Source organism: Tamandua tetradactyla, chromosome 10 (assembly GCF_023851605.1).
Source record: "Tamandua tetradactyla isolate mTamTet1 chromosome 10, mTamTet1.pri, whole genome shotgun sequence".
NCBI classification, from domain to species: domain Eukaryota; kingdom Metazoa; phylum Chordata; class Mammalia; order Pilosa; family Myrmecophagidae; genus Tamandua; species Tamandua tetradactyla.
The window spans coordinates 24,544,946-24,569,805 of record NC_135336.1 but is presented as its reverse complement, the minus strand read 5'-3'; the positions used below and the strand labels follow the sequence as shown (position 1 = coordinate 24,569,805).

Below are 24,860 nucleotides of genomic sequence, written 5' to 3'. Positions count from 1 at the left end.
GTATCATTTAAAATTAATGCTATTTTACCAAAAAAAGTTTCATATGTAAGGGAGTGGGGCTTTGGCTCTTTTTTTATTTTAAGGAAGTTACCAAAAATTTAATTCATTTTTAGTTTATTTTTTGTGGTGGCCACAGGCTTGTTTATAATTCCAACTCTGTGAAATAAAGTAAGAAATTACTAAATTGGTCTGCATAAATTTTTCTTTGAGAGCATTTTTCTGCTTGTTCTGCTATGTTTCATTTTGGATATTTAATTAAATTATTTTTATTTTTAATTCTTTTACTCTTTAAAGCATTTAGCTTTTAAGCATTTTTTAAAGCATTTACTTCTTTAAAAGAATTTAGCATTAAATTCTTCCAAAGTCATGGTTAAAATAACAAAAATACAATATTTAGTCTCTATACTATTCTTTAGAGAATATATGTTCACGATATTTATTCACATGAAATGTTTCATGTAGATTATTTTATTCTGTTTTCTTAACAACATTTAAAGATTGTTGTTACCATTCCCAATCATATTCCCCCCTTCAGAACAAAAACTGAGGCTATGTTGTTAATAAATAGTAGAGTTAACATTTGAGATCTAGGTCTTAGAACATGGTATCCAAAGTTTATGGAGCATATTTACATATCTCATCTCATTGCATCTGAATTAAATAACTGTTAAAACAAATATAGTTTCTAACATTTAAAATACAATTAGATCTGATCTTATACAAATTTGATTCAATGAGATAATCATAGTAGGGTTTTTTAATGCAAAGCATTAACATATTAATATTAAATGAATTGTTATGAATTTAGCTGTATTTTACCAGTATATTGATATCAAAGGAAGAATCAACATTAAAGTTCCATTTATTAACTTCTATGTGTGTCACACACTATGCTAAATAGTCTGTATATATTATCTGAAATAAGTGGTTTTATTCCCATGTTACAAATGAAGAAGTTAAGGCTATGAAATAATTCAAATTTACCTAGTCATACAACCTGTAGCAAAAATGGAATTGAAATCAAGTCCATTTGATTGCAAACCTTATAATTTTATGACTACCTGTCATTTGTGTAGCATGTAATATGACAGATGTCAAATGAAAACTATTTTAAGAACACTTTTCTCTAGAAAAGGTAGACATTCATAATAATTATTTACATAATTCCCACATATCATAATTTCTTTCCTAGAATGTTAAAAAGCAAAACAGAAAAGAAGGAAAGATCCCCAGTCTACCACTATGTTTACTGCAAGTAGTAAACAGAGCTGTTAGTTATAATTCTAATCTGGATGTCAAGTAGGTATGGTTGATACTAATAGACATATCTTTTATATCAATATACATTCATCTCTCAAAGTTTCCAACTCTCTTCCTCTCAGTTTCTCCATTCTCACTTTTTCATTTTGTACTTTAAGAAAAGACAAATATTGAAAATATAGATGCATAGAAAAGAAAAAAGAGGTAAGTGCTCTCACTTCACTGAAAGATTATTTTCACTTTAAAAGGATTCAAAATAAGATGCCATTAAATATCTCTTTTAAAGTATGTTGTTAATGTAATAAAACAAGTATTTATAACTTGTTTCCACAAATTTTCAGAAAAGCAAATAATAACTCTGGGAGAGTATAAAAAATGGCTATGCATATAAAGATTCTTCCAGCATAAAGACTTGGTTTAAATATACCCTGGGTTGCTTATACCATGCTTTTGGAAGATTATTTTTTACTTGTCTTAATTCATTATGAAAGAAACTTAAGAGGCTATTGCAGTAGGCCAAATCAGGGCCTGAACTAGGATAGTAACAGTGAACATGGAAAGGAGGAAAAGGGGATGTTACAACAGAAAACTTTACAACTAATGAGATTGTATCAACTGATTGGGAACAGCAGGGCAGCAGGACTGGTAAAGCACAGGAAATGGAGGATTCAAGATGGCTAGAGTGTTAAGAATAGCTCTAGGGAAAATGCCTGGTTTAAGAAGGGAAAAAAATGAACCCAAGTTGATAGAGGAGCATGCATGTTGAACATTGAATGAGCAATTAGAAACTGTAAGGCTGGAGTGCAGGGGAATCTCAAGGCCAAAGTAGTAGGTTAAGATTCATCTGAAAGTATTACTGACCTATGTACGTTAGCTGTTTACTGAAGACAAGGGAAAAATACCAGCATATTTGACAGCATTGGATACTAATATAACTGATTTGTTATAACAATACTTAACTGGATAGAAAAATAACAGTGAAAAACCTCATAAATTTGGTACTTAAGTGTTTCATATTTTATGCAGTAATTGCCAGATTCATAGCTTTATAGCTACAGTTTTTGCATATTAGTGAAACACTATCTTGTTTTCTATTTTTAACAAAAAATATACTTTTTAATTCTATATAAATAGGATTTTGAATTAAAAATCTAAAAGTAATTTAATTTTATAGAATTCAAGCCTTGAGTGTACATAATCTAGGGGCTGGCATATAACTTTATGAATATATTAAAGCATGTGCATAATACAATGCTATAAAAATCTAAAGAAGGAACTCCAGTGAACAATAAGATGCATTGAGAGGCCAAAGTAAAAGGTAGCATTTATTTAATTCAGCAGAACTAAAGTTAACATTGTTAACTATGTTATAAAATAAATGATAAGCTTAAAATCCATGAAAACATAGAAATAATAGTGAAAATTTAAAATTCATAAATGGACAGAGAGGATATAAAAATAGCCAACAAAAGAGTTAATAATTCTATAACCGAATTTGGTGGCAAAATGGTAGTGAATTGAGAGGAAGGGGAAATAGAAAAAATTATACTAGTTCACCTTTCATATGGGAAAATTAATTGACACTATTTATAGAAGATAATTCAAGAAGTAAAGAATTAAGAATATTCTTTAAGGTAGCCACTTGAAGATGTAAAAAGACCATAAAATTTTTAAAATATCTGAAGGATATTTTACATATACATAAGAAAATACAGACTATATTGTGAAAGTGGACATGAAAGCATTGTAAAATGAAGATATAACCTACTGTAAAAATGATGGAATTACCAGAACCTGTTCATGTTGACTGACTAGAGTCTACTAATTCTACTTTCTTGAGTCTACCTGGACTGCCTTGACCCCAGCTTTCTACCTTTTGAAAACACTGGGGATAATATCTCTGCATTGATTTTTACTACAGTTAATTATTTGTCATGCTTGGAACAAGAATTGTACCCAAATTGTCTTTAGCCCCAATAAACATAACGTCTATATCTGTAAGAAAAATAGCAGCCAGTGGGTGAAAGCTTATGAATTCCAGGAGCACACTAAGCACATCACAGGTATTCACAGGGTTCCCAAGAATGACCATAATGTCATTTGTGGGGCAGAACACAGTATCTATGTCTGGAGTCAGAAAGTTGGTGTCTGGAAATCAACTGTAGTGATCCTGAGAATTAATCATGCAGCCACTTTTGTGAAGTGGTTCTCCCTAGAGAACATATATGTTGTGGGTAATGGAACATGATTCATTTTTGTTTGTTACATTGAGAAAATGACTTGTCTGTAAGCAAAAACATTAAAAAAAACAATTTGTTCCATGGTCCTCAATTTGGATTGGCATCCCAACAGTGGTTTGCTGGCAGCAATATCATGCAACTTCATAAGCAGAGCATTTTTGCCTACCTTAGAGGAATGGATGAAAAGCCAGATAGCTTGCCATGGAGCAGTAGGATGTTTTTTGTACAGCTGATGTCAATGCCTGGATTCTCCAGGGTCTGCTTTTCTACCAGTGGGAGCCATCAGACCTTGGTCAGCCACAATAGTACCGTGTCCTTTGCTAATGCTTCAGAAATTGTGCAAGTTTCAACTCTGAAAGCAGAGTCCCTGGAACTTCTGAATATATCATTCATCTTGGAGAACAACATTGTAGTTGTAGGCTATGACTGCTTCCTAGTGCTCTTTAGCTGTGATAACCATGGCCGCCTGACCTTAGTCTCCAAACTAGGCATTCTAAAACAGAGCATCTAGTGCAGCATGTCAGCTGTAGACTACTTTTGCAAGATGGACAAGAGGGCCAGAATCAAGAACTAGAATACACCCTTCAAGATGATACATCAGAATAGAATCACTCAAAGTATCTATTTATGAGGTAAACAGGCAAGATTGTCACAAATTTTCTACTACTTGCATCAGTGGAGCTATGATAATTTGGGATTTCAGGAGTTTTCTATCCATAGCCTTCTAATAATGTGAAGATGAGTGAACCTTCATGATTAGCATGACCAACTGCATGATGCTGAGGAAAGCCATTGCAATGAAACACTAAAAATACATCTTGCAAATATCGTTGGTGCATTTTTGTTTGAATATAATCGGTGAAAAAGTTGGATTTTAAAAGCAGCAGTGATTTTTTTTCTGTTTCAGTTTATTCTTGACCAAAGTTTCTCTTCAAGTAGTTTATAATGAAAAATTGTCACACTAACTTAAAGGGAGTAGAAAATTAAATAAAAGTATTGAATTTGTTTTTTAAATGATAGAACTAAAATGAAGTATCTCTTTCAGGTCAATAAAAGTAGCTAAAATCACTATTTGTAAGAGAAAAACTTTCAGCATATATCACAAACAAACCTGACAGAAGAAATAACTAAAACAAAATTATTCAAAAGTTAGTCGTAGGACATATTAGGCAATAAGTAGCAAAAAGAAAACAGGAGTTATGTTATTAGTGTCAAAGTTGAATTTAAGGCAAAATACATTAAATGATAAAAGTGCTCTTCTTAATGATGAACTGTACGGTTCACAAGAAACTCTTACAAATTTTAATGCACCGAATAATGGAGGATTATTAACAACTGTAAATGAAAAACTATAAGCAACACAAGAAGAAAAAACATAAATTCAATAATAGGGAGAGATTTTAATATATTTTAATGACCACACAAGAAGACAAAAATAAGAAAGACTATGGAGGAACAAAGGAAGGAAGCATAGCATAGAAGAGTTATTTATACCTTGAAAGGATGTTATTTTTATCTTGAAAATATATTATTTTTAAATGCCCATACAAAATTTATAAAAATTAAACCTGCTAAAATCCATGAAAGAAACTTCAGTTCTGAAAAAGTAAAATATTACAAACCACATTTTCTAGTTGCTATGTAATTACATAAGAAATTAGTAGAAAACAGAAAACATAAACAACCCCCAAACTTGGAAGATTTTACACTCCCAACTCCTGGATGTGGTTTCTGGCTTACTAGATGAGTAACTAGATATTTTTTTATATCCCCAAGATTATCCTGGCCTGTTATTCTGGACTCTGCAGGCCTATGAGCTAGTGGGAGGCAACTGCAGAACTATTTAGCAGTAAGAGAGAATATATCAGGGGAGATAGAAGAAAAAAAGTTTCGAACTACATGAAGAAATGTAATGATAAGAAAGACAACAAAGATCTAAGAATTAGAACATCAGTTCATTCCAAATAAAATTAATTATATGAAAATCATGACAAAGATTTAAAAATTAAGACGTAAATAGGTTATTCAAGAAAAATGATGAAATATCTATTTTTTAAGGTATCAAAAAATTATATAGCAAAAACAAACACAGATGAGACTATTAAAATCTTGGAAATTATTTTCAAAGCTTAATAAACAAGATAGCCCCAAGAATGGACATAGTTGAATACAGTAATTGGAATATTGAATCTACACAGATAACAGCACAGAGAAGCAAAGATATATGAAAAAAGCTAAGTATTAAAACATTGCTAAGCTCTAAAAAATTTAATAGACATTCTAGAGGACAAGAATGGAGAAAATAATACAGAAGTATTATTTGAAGAAATAATAGCTGAAATTTTTCCAGAATTGAAGAAAAAATTATTGGCACTGTAAATAAAGATTAACTCATACTTTAGAACAAAGCACTAACGGTGCTTGGTTGTTTCTGACTTCCAGGAATGGCAATTTCATATGGCCTAACCAAACATTTAAAACAGAGTCATCAAGAAAAAAAAGTGCATTCCAGCCACGATGGAGTAACAGGGACCAACTTTCACCTCTCACCTTAACCAACTCAAAAGCTAACAAACTATATAAATGACAGTAGTTTTTCAGATATTAGATAACAGGCAGTGCAGGACAGTGATCCTTGAAAGAAGGAAAATAAAGGAGGTGAACTCTAAGATGGCCCTGCTTTGCCTCATCAAATTTTCCAAGCTATATAGCATAGAGAGGGGAAACCCAAAAGAGCCCAGCAGCCTCCCTGACTTGGAAGAGACACAGTTGAGAATTCAGGGAGGCCAGGCTGATGGGAATGGAATGAGTAGAATACAGAAGAGGAGAGAGCTGCACAGAGAAAGAGCTATAAAAATCTGCAGAGCCGTCCCCTAGAGTCTTTAGGTAAGTATCAATCAGTTCAGACATGTGAAGATACTATCTGAAATCAGGGAAATAGTCACTGGACAGGAGCAGGCAGAACAATTTCCACAGTTCACAAGACTTATAAATAGGTCATATTCCCTCCCATCACCCAGAGTGGAGCATCCTCCTAAAATACAGGGCATTTAATTAAGTCTTTGAAGAGTGTTACTTTAGTAGAGGAACCAAATAATTTAGATTAAAGGCTGCTTTTGGTCCTGACTAACAAAACTCAAAAGCAAGGTTCAAAAGGATCAAACTGTTTCCACACCAATATGGCCATTTGATTTTTAGCAAAGGTACTAAATCAGTTCAGTGGAGAAGCAATGATGTTGAAACAACTGGTCATCCATATGGGAAAAAATAAAGCTTGATCTAAATATCACACTTTTTTTTTTTACATGGGTAGGCACCGGGAATAAATCTCACACTTTTATATAAACAGTAGCTAAAAATTTATCATAACTCTAAATGTGAATGTAAATCTAAATATAAAACTTTAAAAATTTTAGAAGAAAGCATGAGAAAATATTTCATCCTTGGAATAGATAAAATTTTAGACATAACACTGAAAAAGCACAATTTTAATACAAAGTATTGATGAATTGAACTTTATAAAAATAAAAAGACTTTAGCTCTGTGAAAATACTGTTAAAAGAATGAAAAGCTACGGCATGGGGAAAAAATATATGCTAGTAAAGGGAAAATACAAAAATGAGCCTGGAACATCTTCTAGTACTGGAAAACAAGGAACTGCTCAAAAAACAAAGGAATCAGGGCATGTCAAAGGGAACCAGTTCAAAAGATCTCCCAATGGCCAAGTCTGAAACAATTTGAGCAATAAAATAAATAGGTTTTTGATACATCCAAACATAAAATTATTTTACATAGTCCCATGCTGATATAATAAATGAAAAAGAATGGATAAATATTCCTTACAGTGGAATCTCAAATATACTTCCCCTCCAGGAGGTAGAGCTTAATCTCCCTCTTCTCTTGAGGGCCAGACTTGGTGACTTGCTTCTAAATAATATGGTATGGAAAGGGGAAATATGGTAATTTTACAGTGGAGAACCTGGCAAACACTACCTATATAAAACGATAAAGATCAAATTCACCAGTAATGTCATATTGATAAAATATACCGCTTGGCATGGAGTGCTGAGGAGGGCACTTCACCTCTGTGAAGTTCCTCAAGAAAACACTTAGCCCATGTCTAATCATGAGACAATATTACAGACAAACCCAACTTAAGAGATCTTTTATAAAATAGCTCACCATTACTACACAAAGAAACTAGTAGAAAAGATTTTAAAACTGCCATGGACCAGAGGAGACTAATAAGATATGATTACTAACTATTTTCTGGTGACATTAGTATAAAAATTCATGAAATCCAAAAGTTTTGAGTTTAGGTAATAGTAATACACCAATGTTGGTTTTTAGTTTTGAAAAATATGTCATTATAATATAATCTGCTAGCATTAGGGGAGCCTAGGAAAGGGAGATAAGGGAAATTTCTTATTGTCCTTGCAACTTTTCTGTAAATCTAGAATTATTCCAAAATAAAACATTTATTTAAGAAATGAGCAAAAGACTTGAACAGACTATTCATCAAAGAGGATACACAGATAGCAAGCAAGTACAAGAGAAGATGTTCAACATCATTAACATTAGAAGAATACAGATTAAAACCACACAGGAATACCACTAATTACCTGTTTGTATAGTTAAAATAAATATTTTGGTCATGACATGGTGAGGGGGAAATGAATCAACTAAACACTCATTTTTTTCACAGTCACTCCTCTGGAACAAATTGGCATGCTCTTATAAAGTTAAACATACACATATCACATTACCAGCAATCCCACCAAGGGTATTATCCTGGAAAAAAAATTGATCTTCATGCACAAACCTGTACACAGATGTTCAAAACAACTTTAGTCGTAATAGTCAAAAGCTAAAGACAGCCCAAATTTCCTTCAGTGAGTGAATAATTAAGCAAACTGTGGGCCATCATACCAAAGAATACTACTCAACAATAAAAGAATAAATTATTGATAAATGTAGCAACTTTGATGGATCTCAAGAGAATTGTGCTAAATGTAAAGAACCCATTTCAAAATGTTACACATACTCTATGATTCCATTCATATATCAATCCTGAAATAAAAAAAGAATTTGAAAGAGATGAAGACCATTTAGTGATTGGCAAGGGTAGGGATGGAGGAGGGAAAGGGTAGTGTTATGGTCAGGTTCATGTGTCAACTTGGCCAGATGGAGGTACCCAGTTACCTGGTCAGGCAAGCGCTGGCCTGTCTGTTGCTATGAGGACATTTCATGGACTTAAATCATGGTCACGTTAGCTGTTGGGGAGTGTCTTCTGCAATGAGTGATGCTTAATCTAATCACCGGAAGGCTTTTAAGGAGGATTCAGAAGAGACAATCACTCTTCCTGCTTCAGCCAACTAGCCTCTCCTGGGAGTTTGTTGAGGACCTTTATTGGAGCTACCAGCTCACGGCCTGCCCTACAGATCTTGGACTCTTACATCCCCACAGTCTCCCAGCCATTCTCTCCTGAGAGTTCATTGAGGACCTTCATTGGAGCTGCCAGCTCACAGCCTGCCCTACAGATATTGGACTCTTATATTCCCATAGTTACATGAGGTACTTTTATAAATTTTATATTTACAGATATACCTGCTACTTTTGTTTCTCTAGAGAACCCTAGCTAATACAGGTAATGTGGTTACAGTCAGCACAGGAGAGCCTTGGAGTGATGAAAGAGTTCTGAATCTTGATTTTGGCATTGGTTACATGAATCTACACATATGATAAAATTTCATATAGCTATATACATGTGCACATGCACACATACAAACAAATGTATATACAATTGATAATTTCTGAGTAAGCTCTGTAATTGTACCAATGTCAGCTTAAGGGTTTTTATATTGAACTATAGGTATACAAGATACTACCAGTGGAGAAAATGGGTGAAGAGTACACAGGATCTTGCTGAAAACATTTTTGCAACTTGTTGTGGATGTATAAGTATTTCAAAATAAAAATGAAAAAAAAAATACTGTTTCTGAGGAATGTTATTATGCCCTGGAACAAAGAGCAAGAACAATATTGAAAGAAATAGAAAATTGACACTTAATAACATAAAATTCACAATGCCTGATATTGAAGCAAAAATGTAATGAAAATCAGGAAATGTATGGCTTGTACCCATAATGAAGATAAAAATCAATGGAAAGTGTCCCAGAAATGGAATATAAGATAAAATTAAAATATGAAAGGATGTTTAAACAGTGTTAAATATACTTCATACACCAGTAGGTAGAAGAAAACATGAGCATATTAAGAAGAGACAAGGAAGATATTTTAAAAGACCCAAAACAAACTTCTAGAGTTGAAAATATAACTTCTGAGATGAGAAATACACTGATGCGATTAACCGCAGAATTGAGGCTACAGAAGAAAGATAACTGAGCTCAAAGATGCACTATCCAAAATGAAACAAAGGTAGAAAATGACAAAAAAGCAAAGAGAAATAGTGACCTGTGGGCCAACTTCAAGATAATACACAAGCAATAGGAGTCCCAGGAGAAGAGGAGAGAAAGGATGGGGGAAATGTGTTTGAATAAGTAATTGCCAGATTTTTTTCTAATATGACGATCACTTAAAAATCCACAGCTCCAAGAAGCCCAATGAACTCAATGAGCTCCAAGCACAAGAAAACATGAAGAAAATTATACAAAGCATATCATAATCAAATTGGTTGAAAGCGGTGATTAAAATGAAAACCTTAAAAATCCACCAAAGGAAAAAGATATATTACATAGGGGAACAAATATAGAATATCAGAATACTTATCCTCAGAAATAATGTAAGTTAGAAGGCAGTGGAAGAACCTTTTAAATTATTGAAAGAAAAAAGTATAAACCTAGACTACTATACCAGTAAAAATATTCAAAATTGAAGGTGAAATAAATACTTTTTCAGACATACAAAATCTGAAAGAATCCTGCACCAGCAGACCAACACTGCAAGAAATGTTACTGGAAATACTTCAGGTAGAAGGAAAATAGTACCGAGAGAAATCGATCTGCGGAGAGGAATAAAGAGCACTGGTAAATATGAGGGTAAGTATAAGATAATTCTTTACTTAGCTTTTAAATCTCTTTACAAGATAACTGATGACTGAAACATCCAAAATGTCCATTGATGAATGAATGAGGGATTAAATAAATTGTGGTATATCCATATAGTAGAATACTCTTCAATAATAAAAAGAAACGAACTATGGATATAAACAATAACACAAAGCAATCTTAAAATAATTATCCTGAATAAAAGAAGCCAGACAAAATTGACTACACACTCTATGATTCCCCCTATAAATTTCTGTAAAATGCAGATAAATCTATAATAAAGCAAATTAGTGGTTGCCTGATGATAGGGGGCCAGTGGGGAGATGCATAATAGAAAAATTACAATGAGAGATAAGGGCACTATTGAAGATGATGGCTAAATATGCATTATATTACTTTTGGTGGTAGAAAACATATTAATGGTTGTCAACTTTAAATATGTGTATTTTATTATATATCAATTATCTCAACATATGCTGAGGAAAAGTAATTGTCATATAAGGATTTTGCACTCAGCTAAACAGTCATTTAAGAATGAGGGGAACATTGACTTTCAGACATCCAAACACTAGGAGTTTAATATCTGTAGGTATTTATCTTACACTTTAAATACTAGACAATGTGATTAGATGAGAAAGACATATTATGTATATTCATGTGAAAGTAATTGATGAAACTTATGATTTATAGATGACAAATTGTATCTGACATCTCAGAAGAATCAACTGAAAAAACTAATAGAGAGAGAAAATGAAAATTCAGTGATGTGGCTCGTTACCAATACCTCAGAAGTAAAGGCTTCATTATTTAAAAGTATCAAATTCTTGATTTACAATACTAACAAACCAATTGCAGGAATAAACTTAAATGTATCAGATCTATGTGAACAATCATTTAAATCTCTACTAAAAGGAGTCAAATATACAAGGCTTAGTTTGCTTTCTTGTTTTTATGTAGGAAGATTAAAATGTATGTTCATTTGACATTTTTAAAATATTGTTTATGCATGCCAATTCCATCAACCTACAATTTCTCTAACAAAAAAAATAATAAAAATTTAAGTAATCCCTTTGAAAATAGAAAGGATTTTCAGAAGAGTAAATAAGCTGATTTTAAAATTCATATGAAAAATTAAGCATAAGAATAGCTAGGAAAATTCAGACAACCAGGATTCATAAAGGAGGTCTACCTTTATAATAAAAAACTAAAGTATAAACCATTGTGAAACTACTAATGATAATCATACCATTTTTTGATACTGATGCATGAAGAGTCTAGTGAGTAGAACAAAATAGAAAATCTAGAAAGAGATCCATGCTCATCCAAGAATTTTGGAATTGATAAAAAGTAATCTTTAAAGTTAGTGGGAAAGGAGTAGGTTCATTCAATAACTATTATCAGGAAACAAACTAGTCATCTGGAAAAATCAGCTTCTTAAACCAAAATAAATTCTAGATGTTAAAATGTAAATGTATGCAAAGAAACCATAAAAGTGCTAGCAGATAACATAAGAGAATATATTTGTAAAAATATTCATGGAGTGAAAAAGAATTTTCTAAAGATTTTACAAAATTCAATTCAAATGTATAAACAAAACAAACAAAAATGAATAGTTGATAAATTTTATTATATGAAAATAACTAGCACGGGAAAAAATAAAAACACCAAGATATCCCTCAATAAATTTGATATACAAGACTAATTTCCATAATAAGGAAAAGAGCTAATTCATTAGAAACAAGAAAATGAACAATACACTATGAAATTTGATAAAGTATAACTATTGGTAGTTCACAGAAAAAGTAATGTCTTTAAAATGTCCATAATTAAAGAAGTGAATATTTAAATAATATTCATAAAATGTTTAAATAAATGTTATTTAAATAGTGAGATAAATGTAATACAAATTTTTTTATGGATTTTTACTGAGCAGTAAATATCAAAGTTTTATAAAGCACAATATTGGTAAAGATGTGGGGAGATTGGCATCCTATACACTGTTAGTGGGAATGTAAATTGATATAATATCATTGGAAGCCATTTTAAATGAAAACTTAAAATCCATGTTCTTTTTCTCCAGCAGTTGTTTGAGAATTCATCCCACATATGTAGCCACACATGTGCAAAGGTATATTATTACTATAACAAAGTTTTTTTGAAAGACTGAGAATAGCCTAAATGTCCATTAATAAGGGAGTAAATTATTGTATATCCCTAAGATGGAATCTATGCATATATGAAAAACAATTATATAGATCCATACAAAATGGTCTCAAAAATGTAATGTAAATTGGAAAAAATATCAATCCACAAAATGTCATATAGTATGTTTCCACTTCTGTTGGGAAAAAAAAATGATTAGACCAGTTCTGGAAAGATACCCCCCCCAAAATGTTCATGTTGTTTCTCTAAATGAGGTGGTACTCAGAGGAATTTAATTTAATTTAATTTTTTAATTAAAAAGTCATCAAGGAGGTGCAAGGGTAATTCAATGGTAGAATTCTTGCCTGCCATGCAGGAGACCCAGCTTCGAGGTGCGATTCCTGGCCATGTACATCCCAAAAAACAAACAAGCAAAACAAAGGAAAAACCAAACAACAAAAATTCAATAAATGGTGCTGCAATAAGGGGGGATACTCACATGGAGAAGGAATAAAATGTGACCCCTGCCATAAATCATACAAAAAAAAAATGTTATCTAAAAAAGTGTATGAATAAAACTGTTTAAAAATTAACAGAGAGAGACAAGTGCTTAAGAAAATGCGGAGAAAGAGATATTCACTGTTGGTAGGGAAACTGAGAGGAGCAGCCCGTTGGAGGGCAGTGTGGTAGTTCCACAGGAGGCTAGGGGTGGGGTTTCCATATGATCCTGAAACCCTGTTGCTCAGTTTATACCTGGAGGAACTAAGTGTGGGGACACAAATGAACATTTACACACTTGTGTTTATGGCCACAGTGTTCCTGATTCACTGGAGGTGGCCTAAGGGTACAACAATGGAGGAATGGAAGGGGGAACTATGGTGTTGACATACAATGTACTACTGAGTGGCCACAAGAAGGAATGAAGTTGTGAGACATGCAACTAGGTGTATGAACATAAGGACTGTATGTTAAATGAAATGTCAGGATCAAAAAGACAATGTTATCATGCCTCAGTCATATGTACTAACTATAATATAAAAAGTCATTGAACAGAAGTTGAGAGCATAGGTTATCAGGTTGGGACCTATTGTAAAGGATTCTAGATTGTAAGCTCTTATAGCAGTCACATATATTCAGGAGGTGTAAATGTTATTTCTAAATTTTGAGATAACTGAGCTGTTTGTGTATAACCTGGTGTTTCCCAGAAACTTCAGATATTTATGTGACACCTGAGACTCAGAGTTAAAGGACTGAAGCTATGAAAGTCAGCAGTACCCCCACACAGGAACTATTTAAAAAGTTGAAAAAGGGATCAGACTTCAAGTAGAGATATGAAGGAAGCTGATCTGTATAGGACTAAGATATAGCAGAATACAGGCTAAAGGATGATATCATCCATATTTTAAAACTTCAACTTCTGTGTGAGACCAAAGGGAGAGATGCTTATTTGGTGCAAGATTTATATTTGGAGTAGCACATTACCTAATTTAACTTGTATGTTCAGTTTAGTTGAACACCCTGAGTATAGGTGTTCAACTACATAAGTACAGGTGTTCAAGTACACATGCCCAGGTTAGTGTGATACCCTGATATATCCCAGAGTAATTTGGGCAGTAAATAAAGATGTATTTGCAAATTCCCCTTGGGGGACTGAAGAGAAAGGTAGAAATATTCTTCTTCCCCATTTGGAGAATTTCTGACATCCTTGCAAGCAGTGGGGACAACCAAATCAATAGACCAAGCCCTCAATCTTGGGGTTTGCCCCTATGAAACTTATTCCTACAAAGAATAGGCTAAGCCTACTTAAACTTAGGCCTAAGAATCACCCCCAGGGAACCTCTTTTGTTGCTCAGATGTGGCCTCTCTCTAAGCAAACTCAGCAGGTGAACTCACTGCCCCTCCCCCCACACACAATGTGGGACATGACTCCTTGGGGTGTGAATCTCCTTAGTAACGTGGGACAGAAAACTCGGAATGAGCCAGGATCTGGCATCAAGGGATTGAGAAAACCTTCTTAACCAAAAAGGAGAAGAGGGAAATTAGAGAAAATAAAGTTTCAGTGCCTGAGAGATTTCAAGCAGAGTTGACAGGTTATCCTGGGGGTTATTCTTATGTATTATATAGATATCCCTTTTCAGCGTATGGTGTGTTGAAGTGGCTGGGGGGAAGTACCTGAAACTGTTGAACTGTGTTCCAATAGCCTTGATTCTTGAAGACAGTTGTATAAAGGTATAACTTTTACAATGTGAACATGTGATAGTGAAAACCTTGTGTCTGATGCTCCTTTTATCCAGGGTATGGACAGATGAGTAAAAAAAATATGGATAAAAATAAATAAATAATAGGGGGATAAGGGGTAAAGTAAATTGGGTAGATGGAAATACTAGTCATCAATGAGAGGGAGTTGTAAGGGATATAATATGTAAGACTATTTTCTTTTTCCTTTTTATTTATTTTTTTGGAGTGATATAAATGTTCTAAAAAAGGATCGTGGTGGTAAAAAGACAACTATGTGATATTGTGAGCCATTGATTGTACACTATGTATGGAATATATGTGTATATAAGTTTGTCAATAAAAATATTTTTAAAAACAAAATTACCTAAAAAATATAAAGTGAATTGGAGGTAGAAACTATAGTACCTAGAGAATATTGCTAGAGCATGGCATTGAGTAATATATCCAAGTATAAAATTTGGTCTTAACTCTCTTGACCAAATGTTTTAATATTAGGATATTTTCCTCCCTCAAAGGAATAGTTTCCAATCATGTAAAATAGGTTTTCATGTGTGATTTAGAAAGTATATACTGTACATATAGTTCATTGTGAAAGGAAGATTCAAAAATGATTGGAAAATTAGACTCAAAGGTAGGCCTACAGGAATGACCTCCAAAACAAGACCGCCAGCACACCTACCAGGGGAGCAGATACCTTTGCTACAATCAAAAACAGAAAATCAGAAGACTACTACTAATCTATTGTTAAATTTAAGAGCAAAGTGTTATAAGTAAGATGAGTAATCTAATAGAACTTCCTCTCGACACACAGAAAGCTTGGGACTAGCTTTCTGGAATACTGCTTTAAAGACAAAGCAATGTCTCCAAGACCTTTACTTGAGTTGGGCCTCCTTGAAATTAAAAACTTCTGCTCTGCCAAGCATACTATTAAGAAAATGAAAAGACAAGCCACAGACTGGGAAAAAATATTTTCAAAACACATTTGATAAAGTATTTGTATTTAAAATATAAAAAGAATGCATAACTCAGCAATTTAAGAAAAACAGCCAATCAAAAAAGGGGCAAAAGATCTGAAAGACACCTCATCAAAGAATATATACAGATGGCAAATAAGCATGTGAAAATATGCTCAACATCATATGTCATCAAGGGATTGCCAGTTAAAACAGCAATGAGATACCACTACACGTGTTAGAATGGCTGGATTCCAAAGCACTGCAACACCAAATACTGATGAGGATGCAGAGCAACAGGAACTCTCATTCATTGCTGATGGGAATGCCAAATGATACCACCACTTTGGAAAACAGTTCAGCAGTTTCTTACAGAGCTAAACATAATCTTACCTGCACAATCCAGCAATTACTCTTCCTGAGTATTTACCAAAGGAATTGAAAACTTACGTCCATATAAATATATATTTCTGTGTGTTTGTTGCATAATAATAAACGACTCCAAAACCTACTGTGTCTCCATAGAGCAAAGATAAGACATACTTGAGAATGCTTAAATGGCTGTGGGGTTGGAATCATTTGGTGGTTTCTTTATTCACTTGTCTGGGCTAGAATGACTTGAAAGCTGAGCTCAGTTGGAACTGTTAACTGTATTTAGGCTTACCTGCAGCATGATGGCCCCAGGGTAGTTGGACTTTTTACATAGTGACTCAGGGCAAATGATATTGAATATGGAGTAAAAACCTTTTTTCTGCCTCTAACAAGTATATAATGCACACAAGTATATATTGAACTTTATTTATAGTTGGCAAAAACTGGAAACAACCAAGATGTCCTTCATCAGGTGGCTGGATAAACGAACTAGTACATCCATAAGATAGAATATTATTCAGCAATAAAAAGAAATGAACTATCAAGTGAGTAAAAGACACGGAGGAACCATAAGCACATGGTGAAAGAAACCAGTGTAGAAAGGCTGGGCACAGGGTGTTTTTAGAGCAGGGTAACTTTTCTGTGTTATACTGTAATGGCAGATACGTGATGTTATACATTTGGTAAAACCTATGGAACTGAACAGCACGAAGAATAAACCCTAATATAGTCTATGGAATTCATAATGTATCATTATTGGTTGATAAATTATAGAAATGTACCACTAAAGTAAGATGTTATTAATGGGGGAAACTGGGTGCAGAAGGGATAGGGGTAATATACACCATTGGAGCTCTATATTTTCTGCTCAATTTTTCTGTAAACTTAAAACTGCTCTAAAAATAAGGTCTGTTTAAAAAATGAAACAAAACAAATTTACTGTAAGAAGCAATATGAAAGCAAGCAGAAATATGGCTTCTATTTCATTTCCACAATCATTTGCCCTTGAAGCCTTAAGCCACTATATAAAAAGTCCAAGTACCCTGAGGCCATCGTTCTGCAAGGAAGCCCAAGCACAGTTACAGAACTCGGCGTTCAAATTATTCTAGCCCAGACACCTGAATAAAGAAACCACCAAATGATTCCAACCCCTCAGCCATTCAAGTATTTCCAAGTATCTGTGGAGATAGAGTAGATTTTAGGGTGGTTTTTGATGCAACAAATACATAGAAACAGATATTTTCTATGTTCCCACAAGTGTTTCAGAAACATTTTTAAAGATTAAAATACTCCATTATATTTTATGTACCACAATTTACCTAAAACTTTGTATACCATTTTAAGGAATAACCGGTTTCTGATTTTTCTCTATAGTAACTAACTCTACAGTGAATACCTTTGTTGATAAAGATTTTTTGTTTTCCTTTTGTATTTAATATTATTTCTTTTTCATTAATTTCTAGAATGACTGTGTCTAAGCTATGACCAACTTTCTTTCTAAATGTTTTGTATTAATTCATATTTGTCTTGAAAGTTTAGCGGGGTTAAAAAAAAAAGTTTTAAGAAACCACATCTCTACCATATATTTTAAAAATCCAACTACAAAAATAGATTAAGTTGATCAGTCCTGTAGAAAACTGACAAATACGCCCCAAAACTCCAGACTGTCCATGTGAAGTAATGTCAGCCAAACCTCCTAAGTCAAACCTGAGAAGCTGGGAAAAGTTTGGCCACCAAAAACTTAGATGCAAGTGAAAAAAAAAGAAAACCAGCACATTGAATAATCTAATACTTGATAACTCCCTGTTATGAGCTGACATGAAATAATATTCACATTAAACCAAATGATGGTAACAGTTAGGCAGAGGTAGCTTTGTTTGAACAAGTTCACAGGATCCTTGGTAAGGAAACAAGATTTACTGTTCTCGGGCCACATGTGCTTGTACCAAACTGAGAAGATATGAGGTCATCCCACATTGCTCTGGACAAGCAGTGTGCCCTAGTGCAAGTTACCATGTTTGAGACAACTTTTCCTAAGTGACATGCTCAGAGGGGTTGTATTTTTGCAATTATTACCCCTAAAGTAAGTGTCATTTTTTTAATTCACACTAAGTCATCATGAGTGCCAGCCTTGGACCTGAGAATTCTTCCTATTTACAAGATTAGAGTCCATAGAGAAGGGAAGAGGTAGAACTCCTGATTTTAGCCTCTCTGCAACTAACTCATCATGGGATGTTTTTGCCTTTCCCTCTGGGATTTCTGAGATCTATGTTAATATGGAATGCCCCGAAAGGGTAGATAGCTCAGTGTGTGTTACATGAGACTTTCCTAAATCTTACTCACTGTCTTCCAAATTGCTTACCCTCTCCCAAATATTTTAGCTGACCTCATGGCTTATTAGTGTTTAAGTGAACAGACACTAAATGAGAGAGCCTGGAATAGAATCCTGCCTCCATGAAAATTACTTATGTGGTCTTAGAAAATTTTTAGAACGCCTTTTTCTGAGCTTCAGTGTCTTTAGCTACAAAATCAAGATAATGAAAGCATCTATCTTGAAGAGTTGTAGTAAATATTAAATGAGATAATCTGTACAAAATACCTGGTGATTTATTCAATAAATGTTAGCTCTCATTTAAAAAAAAATTATAAAGTGTGCTAATGGATTTGAATAGTGAAACCTAATTCTCATCCTTACATAGTTCAAGGAAATTTGGGAAATGTAAATTTTAGGTTTCTAAAAGGTTGTAATGGGGGGATACTAAGTGCTAGTTCCCCATATCCATCTTGGCTAATAATTATGATTCTTCTTCATGTGACTCCACTGTCCTTTGAGTGACCAAAGAAGCACATCTTAGAATGCATTCTGTATATTGTAGAACTATAATGAGATGATTTTTAAAATATAGTTTGTTAGCATTAAGAATAAGAAGACAGGGTGGGCAATGGTGGCTCAGTGGCAGAGTTCTCACATGCCATGCCAGAGACCCTGGTTTGTTTTCTAGTGCCTGCCCATGTTAAAAAAAAAAGAATAAAAAAGCATATTTTAGTGCAATTATTTCCAAGCTGTTATTGCAAACAAAGCTAAACTCATAAGCTCTACATAAACAGTACTATTGTCTTAGAGACGAGCAGTACCAATATGCTGGAACAAGAATGATAATAATAATTATCATTTGTTCAGTATTAACTATAAGCTAGGAATTGTTCTGACCACTTGATATATATTATCACAAAAATTCCGTGAGGTAGTTAATAATATCCCAATTTTATAGAAGAGGGAATTAAAGCAGAAAACTTTGAGTGATTTGTACTACTAGTAAGTTATAGAATTGGAATTTAAGCCTACACAGTTTGGCTCCAGATTTAATACTATTTATCTCAATCGCATAGTAAGATGTTTCTATTTTTAACTACAAGTATTTGAAGTACTTCCAAAATTTATATAAATTGGCATATATTTAAAATTATATGCAAAAGAAAATCCTATATTATAACATATTTCCTGATGCCATTAAATGATATAATGGGAATATAGAATAAAATGTAAACCATTTTAACTAGTCCAATTATAAAATGAATCTTATACTTAATAAATGCCTTGTGAAATTTTTGGCTAACTAGTGATATTATGACTAAATCTTAAACAAGGACTTGGCCATCTTCGTATAGTTTTTTTAAAAAAAAATTCTTGCTCTTCATCTATTGATCTACACACTTGGATTCCTTTATATTAAGACTTTATTATATTCATGCTGTCTTTTTTTATAGATCATGTCAATGGACACTGCACAAGTCCAACTTCTCAGAGCTGCAGTTCTGGAAAACGTCTTTCTAGTGCTGATGTTACAAAAATCAATCGCTGGGGTCCTGGGAGACCACCGTTTCGAAAGGCACAATCAGCTGCTTGCATGGAGATTTCTTTACCAGTTACAACAGAAGGTAGGTTAAACATATCAATGTTTGTGGGTACAGTTAAAGTTTGATTTATCATTGTTATGGGAGCTAGAGGAGACAAAGGATGGAGGTCACGTATAATAGAAAAATACAGTCAATTCTAGACAATAACTGAGGATCCTGGTCATACTAACTTCTGCAGTTTGCAATCTTCATCGTCATATGTTCTAAAAAGGAAGGATTATTTGCTTCTTATGGAATGAGGATGAGATGGGGAATAGTAAAGTACAAAAGTCAGAAGCCCAGAAGTTTTTAGAGAAGGAGGAGGAAATTTTGTAACTTTGCTGCTACTGTTTTGTTGATAAAGAACTTTGAGGAGAGAGGAAGAAATAATTTTAGGAGAATTTAATATGGTTGGCATAAAGTAACTCAACTGGCTACCCCTCAAAATTTTTATAGTAATGATCTGTATTGCTCTTCAACATTTTTTAAAATACAATTTATTTTTCAGTTTTTATTTTTTATTTAATATTAAGCCATACTATATTTGGTTCCAATGCAACCTTGTTTTTTGGAGTCTCATGCAGGTAATGATGTTACCTTTCTTAAAAGCGTCTCTGATTTTCAACCATGAATGTATATGGAAGATTCTGGAGACATATTAGCTAGCAATGTGTAAGGGTTATAGAAGAAGTAGTCTCTTAATCACTGGGGATTTTGAGTTTTAGACATGTATGCCTCTAATTTGTGCTGGACTCTGAGGAAATTACTTAACCCTAGGTGTCTGTGTCCAAACCTGTAAAATATATTCTGGAGTGATTATGAAACAGTGCAACCTTAATAATGTGATTTAACTGAGATGGTGAGTTTATGCTTATTGGAATATGTGCATGTATGTATGTTGTTGAGCAGGAGAACCTGAAACCATCCTGTTTCCTTTAGGTGGGCTGAAGCCTTCTCAGAAAGATTACTTCTGTCAACAGAATGGCATCATCTAACACTCCTTATAGGCACTTTTAAACTAGTTCAGGGAGATAGCATTTGCTCTTTGGCCGTGGTAATTGTCCAGTTTTTACAACTCCAATTACCCCAGATGTGGTAAAACCAAAAATTGTGAAAGTTAAGGAAATGTGTTAGCCACAGAATAGTGATCTTGTTATATCCCTTCAGATCAGCAGCTACAATGTTGTCAAAAAGTGCAAATTGCTAATAAATCACTAAGAATGCTTCCAACAATTGAGAAATAGGAGGAAATGTCTAAAACTCAAAATCCCCAGTGATTAAGAGACTACTTCTTCTATAACCCTTACACATTGCTAGCTAATATATGTCTACAGAATCTTCCATATACATTCATGGTTGAAAATCAGAGACACTTTTAAGAAAGGTAACATCATTACATGCATGAGACTCCAATAAACAAGGTTGCATTGGAACCAAATATAGTATGGCTTAATGATACCAGAAATTCTTGTAACCTTGATTATTTAAACCAAATCATTTTTCCAGACTAGAGAATTTCAATTAACTTGGTAGGCAGTGTAGAGGGACAAAATGGTGATGTGAAAATCAGAAAGCTCAAGTTCTAGTCCCAACTCTGCCTAAGTTTGTGATGTATGCTCCAACTTCAGTTTCTCCATCTTCAAAATAAACTGGTACACTGGATAAGCTTAACAAAAAATGAAATTTTACTTCCCCCTAATAATTTTTTTTCTTTTTTTTTATTAATTAAAAAAAATTAACTAACACAACATTTAGAAATCATTCCATTCTACATATGCAATCAGTAATTCTTAATATCATCACATAGATGTATGATCATCATTTCTTAGTACATATGCATCGATTTAGAAAAACAAATAGCAAGACAACAGAAAAAGAAATAAAATGATAATATAGAGAAAAAATAAAAATAAAAACAAAAAATACAAAAATATATAAGAAAAAAAATTAAAAAAATAAAAAAAATAAAAATAAAAAAACTATAGCTCAGATGCAGCTTCATTCAGTGATTTAACATAATTACATTACAATTAGGTAGTATTGTGCTGTCCATTTTTTTTTTTAGAAATCATACCATTCTACATATGCAATCAGTAATTCTTAACATCATCACATAGATGCATGATCATCGTTTCTTAGTACATTTGCATCGGTTTAGAAGAACTAGCAATACAACTGAAAAAGATATAGAATGTTAATATAGAGAAAAAAAATAGAAGTAATAATAGTAAGAACAAAACAAAACAAAACAAAACAAACCTATAGCTCGGATGCAGCTTCATTCAGTGTTTTAACATTATTACTTTACAATTAGGTATTATTGTGTTGTCCATTTTTGAGTTTTTGTATCTAGTCCTATTGCACAGTCTGTATCCCATCAGCTTCAATTACCCATTATCTTACCCTATTTCTAACTCCTGCTGAACTCTGTTACCAATGACATATTCCGAGTTTATTCTCGAGTGTCAAATCACATCATTGGGACCATACAGTATTTCTCTTTTAGTTTTTGGCTAGACTCACTCAGCATAATGTTCTCTAGGTCCATCCATGTTATTACATGCTTCATAAGTTTATCCTGCCTTAAATCTGCATAATATTCCATCATATGTATATACCACAGTTTGTTTAGCCACTCTTCTCTTGATGGACATTTTGGCTGTTTCCATCTCTTTGCAATTGTAAATAACGCTGCTATAAACATTGGTGTGCAAATGTCCGTTTGTGTCTTTGCCCTTAAGTCCTTTGAGTAGATTCCCAGCAATGGTATTGCTGGGTCGTATGGCAATTCTATATTCAGCTTTTTGAGGAACCGCCAAACTGCCTTCCACAGTGGTTGCACCATTTGACATTCCCACCAACAGTGGATAAGTGTGCCTCTTTCACCGCATCCTCTCCAGACTTGTCATTTTCTGTTTTGTTGATAATGGCCATTCTGGTGGGTGTGAGATGATATCTCATTGTGTTTTTGATTTGCATTTCTCTAATGGCCAGGGACATTGAGCATCTCTTCATGTGCCTTTTGGCCATTTGTATTTCCTCCTCTGAGAGGTGTCTATTCAAGTCTTTTTCCCATTTTGTAATTGGGTTGGCTGTCTTTTTGTTGTTGAGTTGAACAATCTCTTTATAAATTCTGGATACTAGACCTTTATCTGATATGTCGTTTCCAAATATTGATTCCCATTGTGTAGGCTGTCTTTCTACTTTCTTGATGCAGTTCTTTGATGCACAAATGTGTTTAATTTTGAGGAGTTCCCATTTATTTATTTCCTTCTTCAGTGCTCTTGCTTTAGGTTTAAGGTCCATAAAACTGCCTCCAATTGTAAGATTCATAAGATATCTCCCTACATTTTCCTCTAACTGTTTTATGGTCTTACACCTAATGTTTAGATCTTTGATTCATTTTGAGTTAACTTTTGTGTAGGGTGTGAGATATGGGTCTTCTTTCATTCTTTTGCATATGGATATCCAGTTCTCTAGGCACCATTTATTGAAGAGACTGCTCTGTCCCAGGTGAGTTGGCTTGACTGCCTTATCAAAGATCAAATGTCCATAGATGAGAGGGTCTATATCTGAGCACTCTATTCGATTCCATTGGTCGATATATCTATCTTTATGCCAATACCATGCTGTTTTGACCACTGTGGCTTCATAATATGCCTTAAAGTCAGGCAGTGCAAGACCTCCAGCTTCGTTTTTTTTCCTCAAGATGTTTTTAGCAATTCGGGGCACCCTGCCCTTCCAGATAAATTTGCTTATTGGTTTTTCTATTTCTGAAAAATAAGTTGTTGGGATTTTGATTGGTATTGCATTGAATCTGTAAATCAATTTAGGTAGGATTGACATCTTAACTATATTTAGTCTTCCAATCCATGAACACGGTATGCACTTCCATCTGTTTAGGTCTTCTGTGATTTCTTTTAACAGTTTTTTGTAGTTTTCTTTATATAGGTTTTTTGTCTCTTTAGTTAAATTTCTTCCTAGGTATTTTATTCTTTTAGTTGCAATTGTAAATGGGATTCGTTTCTTGATTTCCCCCTCCGCTTGTTCATTGCTAGTGTATAGAAATGCTACAGATTTTTGAATGTTGATCTTGTAACCTGCTACTTTGCTGTACTCATTTATTAGCTCTAGTAGTTTTGTTGTGGATTTTTCCGGGTTTTCGACGTATAGTATCATATCGTCTGCAAACAGTGATAGTTTTACTTTTTCCTTTCCAATTTTGATGCCTTGTATTTCTTTTTCTTGTCTAATTGCTCTGGCTAGAACCTCCAACACAATGTTGAATAATAGTGGTGATAGTGGACATCCTTGTCTTGTTCCTGATCTTAGGGGGAAAGATTTCAATTTTTCCCCATTGAGGATGATATTAGCTATGGGTTTTTCATATATTCCCTCTATCATTTTAAGGAAGTTCCCTTGTATTTCTATCCTTTGAAGTGTTTTCAACAGGAAAGGATGTTGAATCTTGTCGAATGCCTTCTCTGCATCAATTGAGATGATCATGTGATTTTTCTGCTTTGATTTGTTGATATGGTGTATTACATTAATTGATTTTCTTATGTTGAACCATCCTTGCATACCTGGGATGAATCCTACTCGGTCATGGTGTATAATTCTTTTAATGTGCTGTTGGATACGATTTGCTAGAATTTTATTGAGGATTTTTGCATCTATATTCATTAGAGAGA

The 24,860-nt window shown here is 33.5% G+C and overlaps 1 protein-coding gene and 1 pseudogene across 3 annotated transcripts in view; both read left to right on the top strand.

Annotated features, from left to right (window-relative positions):
• The window catches only part of STXBP5L (syntaxin binding protein 5L), a 437,423-nt gene that overhangs the window by 350,170 nt on the left and 62,393 nt on the right, over positions 1 to 24,860 (top strand). For all 3 annotated transcript variants that reach the window (XM_077118203.1, XM_077118202.1, XM_077118204.1), the window contains one exon: positions 20,041 to 20,211. In XM_077118203.1, coding sequence (XP_076974318.1) covers positions 20,041 to 20,211 — 171 coding nt within the window. The remainder of the gene's footprint in view (positions 1 to 20,040; positions 20,212 to 24,860) is intronic.
• On the top strand, positions 1,443 to 4,228 carry LOC143648824 (actin-related protein 2/3 complex subunit 1A pseudogene; annotated as a pseudogene).